Source organism: Pan troglodytes, chromosome 5 (assembly GCF_028858775.2).
Source record: "Pan troglodytes isolate AG18354 chromosome 5, NHGRI_mPanTro3-v2.0_pri, whole genome shotgun sequence".
Classification (NCBI taxonomy): Eukaryota; Metazoa; Chordata; class Mammalia; order Primates; family Hominidae; genus Pan; species Pan troglodytes.
In genome coordinates, this window is record NC_072403.2 from 38,549,893 (window position 1) to 38,561,634 (window position 11,742).

General features: G+C 44.3%; 1 protein-coding gene across 5 annotated transcripts; it reads right to left on the reverse strand.

Annotated features, from left to right (window-relative positions):
- Window positions 1-811: 811 nt before the first annotated feature.
- LOC100616520 (HLA class II histocompatibility antigen, DQ beta 1 chain) lies at window positions 812-9,432 on the reverse strand. Of its 5 annotated transcripts, none has more exons than XM_063812366.1 (7): window positions 9,225-9,403; window positions 7,450-7,621; window positions 6,146-6,259; window positions 5,737-6,006; window positions 2,915-3,196; window positions 2,289-2,399; window positions 812-1,179 (listed from the first exon to the last, which is right to left on the reverse strand). In XM_063812366.1, exons 1-7 carry the CDS (start codon window positions 9,300-9,302, stop codon window positions 1,166-1,168), a joined length of 1,041 nt encoding a protein of 346 aa, XP_063668436.1. In that variant the 5' UTR covers window positions 9,303-9,403; the 3' UTR covers window positions 812-1,165. The 5 variants fall into 5 exon arrangements, with proteins under 5 accessions (XP_063668436.1, XP_016810719.1, XP_003339166.1 ...); XM_016955230.3 differs by having other exon boundaries at window positions 8,988-9,380; XM_003339118.5 differs by lacking the exon at window positions 6,146-6,259 and having other exon boundaries at window positions 8,988-9,432.
- Window positions 9,433-11,742: the final 2,310 nt, after the last annotated feature.

Genomic DNA, 11,742 nt, shown 5'->3' on the forward strand with positions numbered 1-11,742 from the left:
ACATATATAACAGAGACAGACAAACAGACACACACACACACACACAGAGCAAGAGAGAGAGATGAGATAAGATGTGAAGCGATAAGGAAGAGAAATACAGAAAAATAGGTGCAAAAAGAAACACAGAGACAGAAAAAATGCAGATAAATAGTGACAATGGATTAGAAAAATAGAAAGGCAACAATGTAGTGAAAGACACAACAAGGGGTCACAGACAAAGATGCAGAGAGACACACAGAAAGAACTATACAGGGACAAAGAGACACAGAGAAAGAGAGACAGATTCACAGATAGAAATATAACAGAAAGAGAGAGGTGAAGATCTCATTGTGTATCTGGAACTAGTCACTTCTGAAATCAACTTGACTCTAGGCTTCCTTTGTACCATGAACAAAATATATCTGGGTTTCTATCATTTAGAATCAAAAATAGTATTTTTATTGCTGGTTACGCTTTCTTAAAAGTAAAAATTATTCTTGATTGATGCGACTTGCCAGAATGTTTGAAACACCATATCTGTCCCCAAACAATTCCACCATGCTTACTTACACAGCACTCACCAAACCAGAAGAGAGGCTGCGATAGTCTCAGGCCACTGCACTGAACATCAATATGAAAGAACCATGAATGATGTGACAACTGAGTTGATTTTCTACCTCCTCTGCTCACCCTGACTTTGTACCCCAAATTCTTTCAGTGTCTTTTCAAGGTACAACCCTCCTTCTGGCCACAGGTTGTCTGGGTCACCTCAAGGTATGTTCCTTCATTCTGCAGTGATTTCCTGCCGCTGCTCAATTAAGAAAGTTCAGAATATGGATAACTCAGGATCATGTTTAATTATGTAAAAAAGCTCTAAAGTCAGGTAATGGTTTTCATGTGCTTCTCTTGAGCAGTCTGAGGAGAGAATAGAAACAGACATCCCTTGGGACCTGAGTAGACGCAGCTGGCCGTGCACAGGCAGAGGCTCTGGGTCAGTGCAGGAAGCAGTCACAGCCAGCGCCTTGGGGTGGGGATGAAAGGAGATGACCTGGTGGCTGTGTGACAGCCACTGTAGGACTCTGATCTCAGGGGGACAAGCTGACACAGGCAGTTGGGAATTCTGGGCAGGGACAAGCAGGCATTACAGAACAGTGATAACCAATCCCAGTTAAAATAGTCTCAGGAGTCAGTGCAGGAGCCCTGGAGAAGAGAGAAGAGAAGTGATCAGCACAGGGTACGCTGGTGGGCCTGCCATCTCACCCCTCAGGGGCCCCCTGCAGCTTCAGAGAAAGCTGAGGTCCAGGGTGTATTGTCACCTCCCCCAAGATATGCACCAAGGTGAAATTAGCTCATGAGGACACAGAAATTCAGCTTGATGCAGATGTGTGGGAGGTGGGGGAATAGCTGTTACTCTTCTGGGGAATATGAAGGGTTCGGTCTTTTTAGGAAATTGGATGATACCTCATCCCTACCACTAGAAGTCTCTTTCAGTCACTGGAAAATGCCTACAGGCAGTAGCCACCAAAATATGGCACAAAATGGGCATCATCCTAGTGTCTAACATTTAAGCTGTGGTTCTGGCTCCACATTTCACAAGAAGATGCCACCAAAGTTAAGGCTTGGTTCTGGGGAACAACCTCTGGCAGTTTCCTAGAAACTGGCAAACTTCGCCCCTAAGTCTTGATCCTCATAGCAGCAAATATACCACGAACAGAGACGATTGTGGTCAGGTACATTCAGCTCATGCTCTTCCCTCTTACACCTGTGCTCCCCGACACTGGATCATGGCTGAAATATCACCTGCTGGTGGATGCCCTTGAGGTCTTACAAAAGGAAGTTATGCAGAGAAAGGTCTCATTACACAAACAGCCAGTCTCTCACCCCAAAGGAAAATGACACATGTGACTTAATTAGAGTTATATTCTCTTCCCACCCATGTCCTTCAAGGCCTTAAGCACCCTAATTTAAAATCCCCTAAAACAAAGGAAATTGTCACTAGAAGGCAAGGAGGCCGAGGCTCTGACCCTCTTAATGGAGGAAGCTTTTGGAAAGGAGCCAATGAGACAATGATGAACAGTAAGGATGACCTGCAATAAGCTCTGTCAGTGAGCTGTGTGACAGGGCTACCTTTCAACTAGTAAAATCAGATTCCAATGCCTCCTCCAATCTTGTCCTGTCTCCTCCCACCTCCAGCTCAGCTTTCTTCCTCTCGGGGTCAGGAGGAAAGAGCCACATCTAGAGACAGGACCTCCCTGAACAGAGGGTCTGGGTCACAGCCCATCTTCCCCTTTTCCCTTGGGGTTCCTCACCTTTCTGACTCCTGTGATGGATAATAAGGCCCAGCCCGAGGAAGATCAGCCCCAGCACGAAGCCTCCAACGCCACTCAGCATCTTGCTCTGGGCAGATTCAGACTGAGCCCCTAAGAAGCAGAGCCTGAGTGTCAGTGTTTGTCTCCACACCCCATAGCATTCCTGCTGAGGAGCTGAAGTCCAGTCTGAGATTCAGGAGGTGAAGGCGTCAAAGGAAACTAGTTCTCCATTCAGACCACCCCTAAGGGAGGAAAGGCTAGCCAATAGGTCCTTGGGTACAGTGAGTAGGTGAGAGAGTGGGGAAGCAGATCTCCACTCCTCAGGAACTCATCCATAACCTTAAACCCTAAGATCCCAGTCACCAGCCCTAATGATCAGTCCCTCCGAGCTATCAGGACTGGGATCCAGAGAAACAGTATGTAGAGTAATTTCCCTAGCATCTGGAAAGGTGATGAGATCAGGATTCTTCTGATGCACTTGCCATGGAGCAAGAGGTGCTCTAGTCTCCTGTGATTCCCAGCTCAGTAGTGACATCAGGGATAAGAGATGGGAAGGGATGGGTCAGAATGAACTCTGCCCTTTGTCTTGTGGGGCCCATAGTAACAGAAACTCAATATCCCCTTACGCCACTCCACGGTGATGGGGTTCTGGAGGCTGGGGTGCTCCACGTGGCAGGTGTAGACATCTCCATGCTGGGGAGTCATTTCCAGCATCACCAGGATCTGGAAGGTCCAGTCACCGTTCCTAATAAGGGGGGTGGACACAACGCCGGTTGTCTCCTCCTGGTCATTCCGAAACCATCGGACTTTGATCTGGCCTGGATAGAAATCTGTCACTGAGCAGACCAGCAGGTTGTGGTGGTTGAGGGCCTCTGTCCTGGATGGGGAGATGGTCACTGTGGGCTCCACTGAGGGCAGTAACAGACAGGAAAAGACAGGAGTGAGATGTGAGACTACACAGCACGTCTACCATTGGGAAGGGTCCCTCCTTGGAACCGGAGTGGAAAGATACCTGGAGTCCAAGTCTTGGATTAAGATTCATTCAGCACATATAAATATGACAATCACTGAGAATCCAAAGATAAACAACATACCACGGTCCCTGCCTTTACAGAATGTGCGATCTAGTAACAGACAGCAAAAAACAAAAAGAATGTGACTTCAAAAGTTTGTAATATTTGAAAAAAAAGTAGGCAGGCCTTGAAAACAAATAACACTGATCAAACATCATGTTTGCCCATAACTCGATTCCTTTATCTTCTCAGATTGCTGCTCATAGTAAAAAAAAAAAATGACACATCTTTCCCTGCCTCTTTTACACATCTCATCCTTTACCTTTCAGGCCACTTTATTGCATTTCCTTTATTCTCTTAGTGTAAAACTATAGTAAATATTTAATGTATGCTTTCTTTATTTAGTCATATGTTCTCTCATTTTCTTTTTTCCTTAATTTATTTTTAACACACAAGTGAGTTTAATTACTAGCTGTCTACCCTACTCCATTCCCTTGCTGTTGAGAATTACTTTTTTGTCCTAAAATCAGATATTATCATTGTATGTTCTCTGTAGAAAATATTCTGAGATCCTTGCAGAGGTCAGCCTAGGTTAATGAGCCTGTAATGCAAACATATACATATAGCTGGGATTTGCTGAGGACAGCAGGTGGCACCCCTATTAAATGGCACTCACGAGCCATCATCCGGAAGGAATCACGGTTTCTGCTTGGACTTGAACTTTTCTTTGGTTCTCCTTCCTGGAGTCCACCTGAAATCACAGTCAGCTATGTGGTCTTATAAGATTTGTTCATCTTACACAGATTGGGAGTAAAAATAGAGGGCACAAATTTATGAGAAAAGATGATAAAATAAATTTTATGGAAATAGAACTGAAATAGCAAAAATATAAGTACTTGCTGGCACTATGATGTGAGTCAAAAGAAGGCAAGGGAGTATAAAGTAAACTAACAGTTTTGTGAATCTGACTGGAGTCAGACTAGGGATTGATTAATCATAAATTTGATTGATTAATCATAAATTTTCAATGCCTTGAAAGTATCATTTTGTCCCATTAACATGGAGATCAAACAGGAAGAGACCATTGCTGCTTCTGGTCAAAACTGGCTTTAACAAGGCTTTATGTCCCTTTGACTCTACAGATGTGTAGTGAGGAAGGTAAGAATGTTGTGTACTTTGGGAGGCTTAAGGTCTTGGTGAGTAATTGTGGGCTGATTACTTAAAGTGTTTATCATGTACTAATATTAGGATATATAAAGTGGTGATACTAATCTCTAATGCACAGGCAACTGCGAGATTAAATGACATAACATAGATGGTATTTGATAAGGCAACTTAGAAATAAGTGCTCACTATATGGGTAAAATTAACTTTCAGAATGTTTATTCCTGAAGTGGATAGTGATGGGGGGAGGGGAGAACCTAGGCCAAAAGCAACCTGAAACTATTTTTATCCAATAACTTAATGGCTTCAATCTATTTATTCCAAAACTTCTGCTCTTTGCATTGTACCATTTGTTCAGCTTTTCTAAGAAATTAAAACTGCCTTACAAACATCATTCAAGTGTTGTTTTTATTTTTAGCAAACACTTTTTTCCTCAGACTTTGTATTCACAAACTATTTAGATCCAAGTCAGTAAGAGTTTACTTTAAAGAATTAAGCAAAATGATAGAAAATAATTAATAAAAGTCCATTTTTAAGGTTCTGTTTACCTCTGGTTTTTCTTGAGCCTAAGTGGATGGGCAGCTGAGTACATTTATTCATTAATTTAACAGAAGATTATTGAGCTCATACCACATGCCAGTCAATGTGTCAGGTACCGGCCATGAAATGATTAAAATACTCTCACCTCAAAGAGCTCCGCCATGAATGAGAGCCGTTTAAGAAAACAGAATTACGATGAATAATAATTTGAAGCCAAAAGTCAAAATATCTTATTTCACAACTGTAATTGCTGGATGCCCTGCGCACAGTTGTGGAGCAGCCCTAACTCCACCAGGCCAAGCCTGAAGCTTCCTGCGGCATGAGCAGTGCACGTGGACCTTGCTGGGTGGGGCAGTGCTAGCGGGGCGGGCGGGCAGGGGAAGAGGGCAGAAATTGGGGGCAGAGAGGACTGCTTAGCAAAGGCAAGGCATGAGGAGGCAAACGCATAAGGCACGAGGCGAGAACGTGCAGAGCCAGAGGGCGAGGCTGACGGACGGGAAGGCTGGGGCAAAACTAGGCAGTTTGACCAACTCTACCTGTACCCCTGCTCTGCCCCCAGGTCCCTGCCCCTCGTATGCACCTGCCCCACCACCCACGCCGCCAACTCCTGTCCCCTGGGGTAGAACGAACGCGGCTCAGGTTCCAGAGGCCTCGCCCCCCTCGTCCCTCCTAGCGCAGAGACTCGGGGCCCCGGCCAAGAGTGGGCCTCGCAGCGGGGCGACGACGCTCACCTCGCCGCTGCAAGGTCGTGCGGAGCTCCAACTGGTAGTTGTGTCTGCACACCGTGTCCAACTCCGCCCGGGTCCTCTCCAGGACTTCCTTCTGGCTGTTCCAGTACTCGGCGGCAGGCGGCCCCAGCGGCGTCACCGCCCGGTACACCCCCACGTCGCTGTCGAAGCGCACGTACTCCTCTCGGTTATAGATGTATCTCGTCACAAGACGCACGCGCTCCGTCCCGTTGGTGAAGTAGCACATGCCCTTAAACTGGTACACGAAATCCTCTGCGGGGAATCACCGGCCGGTCAGTCCGGCCCAGCCCAGCCCGTCCTCCCCCGCAGCCGCCGCCCTGACCCGGCCCGGAGCTGTGGAACCGCCCGCGCGACCTCCAGTTCCCGCCGGCCTGTGCCTCGCGCTGCAGACCTGGGATCCTCCCGGGGGCTCTGCCCAGCCCTGTCCGCCCTCTCGGGGGTCTTCGGGAATCCGCCTTCCTACAGGCAGGAAAGGGAGGAAAGCCCTGTCCCTGTCTGGCTGGGCCTGTGAACCAAGCGAAGAGGCAGTCGGGTTGATTTTGCATGGACCTCTGCACTTAGAGGGATCAGGGCGTTCTCGCATGAAATCCCCTTTTCCATGGAGCTCCTGGGTATCTCAGAGATAAAGTTATCCACATAAACCTGAGAGTTCAAGGGAATGACGAGACAGGTCCAGGAATTAAACCTGTCCTCTTTTGATATGCCTATTCTCTTGGTTCCTGGGTAAAATACCTTCCTTCCCATGCCTGGATTTACCCTCCCAAGTGCCCTATGAGGTTCACTCACTTCTGTGTTAGAAAGAAGGGAGTCCTAGATCTCTGAGTCCTAGAAAGAAACGTTTATTCACCGAAAGAGCACAAGCTTTTGAATTTGATAAACTAGAATCCCATTAAACTGTGGCAGTCACCAGCTCGGGCAGGTTACGTAACAGAATATCCATATCACAAGTATAATTGTGTAAAAGAAAATCATGATATCTACACACAGGATGTTAGAAGGAGTGAGAGAGAATTTATATAAAGTATTGTTCTGTGTCTGAGTGAGTGGTTTCATAATATGTGTTATTTCCCTTCTTTACATCCTCCTTTCTACTAAATTCAGTCCACCATTAACTCGGGTCTCTGAATCCCACTCAAGTCACCATTTGCCCATAAATCAGTGAAACCTGAAGACTCCCTGTCTGTGGTCAGCCAGTCAGCTTCCCTCAGTACCAAGATTTTGCCTCCACAAATGCTCCACTGAGTCAGGAATACAGACACCTTTTCCCCAAATACGGGGACTACAGACACCATTGCTGCCTTACATTTGCCAATGCAGGATCTCATAATAGTTAGTCCAGGCAGTCTTGGGGGCACGCCTAAATGACAAATCATGCTGTGTCTTTGGAGAAATTCATATCTTCAAAAATAACCCCATGCTCACTTTGTCCTATCACTGGTAGTAAATGAACACTTTGTCTCCTCTTTTCTCTCCTCTCTCCTCTTCCAGGCTTAAGTCTGTAGGATGGGATTGGATTCTCCTCACCTCATCATTAAAAGATAAATGGGAATGCAACATAGCTCTCTTTCCCAAAACAGAGGAAATATTGATAAAAGATTGTGTCTGAGATAATCGAGATCACCATCGCCATACCCCAGCCCAAGGAGAGCTTGTTCCCAGAGTGGCGGCTCTGGAGAGCAGTGGCCCTGCACTTACCGGGAGAGTCTCTGCCCTCAGCTACTGGGGTGCTCAGCATCGCCAGCACCAAGGTCACAGTTGCTGCCCGAAGGCCTCCGGGGATCCGCAAAGCCTTTTTCCAAGACATAATTGAGACGAAGGGAAAAGTAGTGGTAGTCAACACAGCTCGGACCTGATGGATCTGATGTACCTGGCAGAAAGAATAAAAACCTGTGGATGTTTCCATGCGTGGTAGGATTGGATGGTCCCTTGGAAAGGAACCAATCAGCACTGGAGCTGAAGGACCTCATCTGTCTCTGGGCAGATTTTTTTTTGTGAAGGTTCTCAATCCAGTGCCTGGCACTGTGACGTCTTCCAATTGCACTGGATGAACATTTGAGGTGAAAATTTCCTCTCAATTATGGAAGAGCTGAAGACTGAATGCCTAAGGGATTTTAAGAAGCCAAAAAAAAAAATGCGATTCAACAGTAAACATCTTTGTAATATTGATTAAAAACCAGTTGTTTTTATACTTGGGATTCTTTCAATAGGGCAAATTAAGTGGGGATCATATTTCAGGGGAGAGAAAATTGCTGTCATAGACATTTTTACTGCTGTTGTCTTAGACACACTTTGAGGAGCCTTAAGTTTTGGTGAAAAGAGCAAAGTTTTTAGAAGGAAATAATGGTGAGTTGCAGTTCCACCACTAATGTGCTTTAGGAGAGTCAACAAATAACTGAATTTATTTTTGCCCCAGGCTTCTCTTTGTAAAATGTGGATCATGTTTCATGCATTTTACATCTAGATCTTCACGTATACAAATTTAAGATTAATATGACTTGTTTAATGTTACAAAAGGATCCTCAACTGTTATGTATAACTATCAGGTTAATATGTGGAACAAGAAAACAAGCCAAAAAAAATTGACACCCATCTCTGCTGGTAAATGATTCTTCATTATGCAATAATACATTGTATTTATACTCTCCGAGTGAAAGTATTTGAAAAGTTAATTAAGTTGACATTCCTTTTCTAAGTTCTTCAGCTGTTTAAATCCTCCCTGAACCATGAAATAGGTGCATCTGGTATCAGCAAAGGCACAATACACAAACCTTTACAGTATTCAGACATAGTCATGTCTAGATTTGAGGAGAGAGAGCAAAAGCTGTGGAGAAGCATTTCCTAGGTCCTGAATAGTATTAATGATGGAGAAAATGTTTAGAGTCACAGATTGTACTGTGCCAGCCCTAAACATCAAATCCCAAATGGCAGAGGTATCAATGTGGTTTTTTTCAATTCTATGTATTTTTTATTTAACAGTTCCTCATGGGCATATCTACATCAATGCGTTTTTATAAATAAGCATAACTTATCAGGCTCCTCTTGGCAGTGACTAGGGGCAGTACTAATGGTTATAAAGCAATTAGAACAATGCCTGGCAAACATTACTTCTGACCCCAACCAAGAGAATAAATATCTCCACCTCTCTTCTCTCCCTTTCTCTCTTTCTTTTCCCAAAATTTTAGGTTCTGCTTTTAAAGTAGAGAATACAATCTAAAATCAGAATATAAGTTTACCAGGTAAAAAGAAGCAGGGAAGAGGCAACAGCAAGAGATTTGCAATAGTGGCACATGAAAGCGTTGAGCCACTCCAATATTCTGTATTATTCACAGCATAATTCTAGAGCACCTGAGACTGGGAAAGTTGCCACTGGGCGTCCAGCAGCAGTGGTTTACTCAGGATCAGGGTAAACCCAGCCTAAGGAGGGTCTCCACTGCTGTGATGGACACATAAAGGAGGAACCATACTCACACCTGGAATGGAGTTGGGGCAAGGAAGAGTAGGCAGAGAGACCTGAAGGTGCCCTCAATGTCCTTCCTCATCCCCCACATCAGTGTCCCTCAGAATAGAGGCCTCTAATGCATCCTATCCTTCCTGTTTAAGGGAAAAACTTCCCACAGGTTTATTCTGAGGCAACTGCTACGCCAGACCTGGGGATTCCCCAGTCTCACAGGCCTCTTCGCACAGACTTTTCAGCTAGCAACAAGTTTCACTTTAGAGCCTTTTTCTGATTGGCTAAAACCTCACTGGAAAGGTTTTGCTTTGGGCTTCTGCCAGTTGTGTCTGCCTGGCCCAGCCTTCTCTACAGTTGTCTACCCTGGCCCTATCCCTGCTGCATTATTCAGGGCATTCAGGCAGAAGAAGGCCAGAGAAGAAAGAAACTAGATCAAGCATCCTTATTCCGAGTGTCTCACCTGAATCACCTGCCCAGCCTCTGTGGGGACAGAGCAATTAGAGCATTTACCCCAAGTGGGTAAATGGGCTAAAAAGCCACTGCCATTAGTAGGGGCGGTCAGGGTTACAGTAGGGAGACTTACTTCAAGGGACATTCTCTCTTCCCTCAGGGCGGAAGAAAAAGTCGTGGACTCCTTCTTTGTGAAAATCAAGGGAGAAATCATCTTCCCTAGTCAGCATCTCTTGGAATCTGTGCTTGGTCAGTGGAATTGAATGTGAACATAGGAGCCACCCTGTCACCAGAAGGACCATCCAAGACTCTACCCTGCATTTACTTCAGGAATCAAGAATCACTGTATATTCTGAAAGGTTCTGTGGCCTCCTTAATGCCAATGGTAATATAACTAGAAATGCTGCTCCCAGAATATTGTTTTCCTTTAATTAAAATTTATCAAGCAATTATCCCTAAATTTTTCAAAATCTTTGTGAAGCCACTTACATATTTCTTTTATATCAACTTCTAGGTAACCAGTTATATATAACAATTTTTCATGGCACATATAAACTAGGTCCTTTCTCTTGGCACAAAGTTATCTCTTTAAAATCTCAGTCTAGAGAATCTGAAGAAAGCGCCAAATCAGTAGCATTCAGGAGCTGTGTTCAGACAGTGCCTCCCACAAGCAAGTGGCCATGGTGAAACTCCAGGGTGGAAGTCAGATAAGAATTGGAGGATGATGGAGAGTGAAGGAGTAGGAGTATGGGAAAAGCTTTAGCAGGAAGATAGAAAATCAGGTGATACAGGACATTTGGAACATTTGAGGGGAAATGAGGAATGTGGGTGATCTTGGCACAGAAGCCCAGACCTCACCGGTCCCACGGCTCCTCATGCTCTATGAAAATAGCCGTTGAAGACAGAAGACTGGAACGAAAACCAAGCTGCCTGCAGTGGATATGCTGTACAATGAAGCTTTGTTTCGTAATCTATATTTTCAGGTTCCTTCCTCCTGTCAATCTCCTCATCCATGCATTGCCTCAGTTGGACCATTGGTGATTAAACCACCGGAAGCTAACCTACACATCACTCTTTCTAACACACCTCTGCTTGTGTCTACTTCTGGTTCCCTAGTGATGCCTGGGATATTTCCAGAGACAGCTCTTCCTCCAGCCTCTAGATTAGTAGTCACCATGCTCCTTCATTCCCAGAAAAAACTTAAATATCTCTCTGTGAGATCTTTATAATGTCTCCTTCTTCTATAAGTTCTTACCAGTAAAGAGAGGCCCTAATGTTCAGCCACATAAAAATATATGTAGTTCTTGAGTACTTAAATCCATATCCAAGTACTCAAAAACTCGTATGTCCAAGAACTCAGCTCAAGGCCATGGTTCATGCAAAACAGCAACATTAGCAGTAATATTCTGGGGAGAATACTCTTACACCCTCAAATAGGAAAACTTAAGATATTCCATTTTAACCACAATGACATATCACCTCACATCTGTCAGAATGGCTATTATCAAAAAGACAAAAGATAACAAGTGTTAAGGATGTAGACAAAAGGAAACATTTGTACGCTGTTGGTGGGAATGTAAATTAGTACAACCATTATGGAAAATAATATGGAAATTCCTCAAAAAGTTAAAAACAGAACTATCATATGATGTAGTAATCCCATTTGCAGGATGTAGACAAAGAATTTAAAATTAGTATGTTGAAAATATACCTATACTCCTATGTTCCTTGCAGCATTATTCACAATAGTCAAGGTATAGAATCAACCTGTGTCATTCAGCAGATGAATAGATAAAGAACATGTGGTATGTATACACAATTAAATCCTATTCAGACTTTAAAAAGAAGGAAATCCTGTTGTAAGTCAAAAAGTGACTGAGGTAGGTCTCAGTCAATTAAAGGTTTATTTTGCCAAGGTTGAGGAATACACGTGGGAAAAACACAAATCACAGGAGCATCCGTGATCCATGCTTTTGCCAAAGAGGGTTTTGAGAACTTCAGTATCTAAAGGAGAAAGAGCAAGCAAGAGTGAAAGGAGAAAAAAAGGTGGAAGAGTAGGGCACGACACAATTGGTTACATTCCTGAG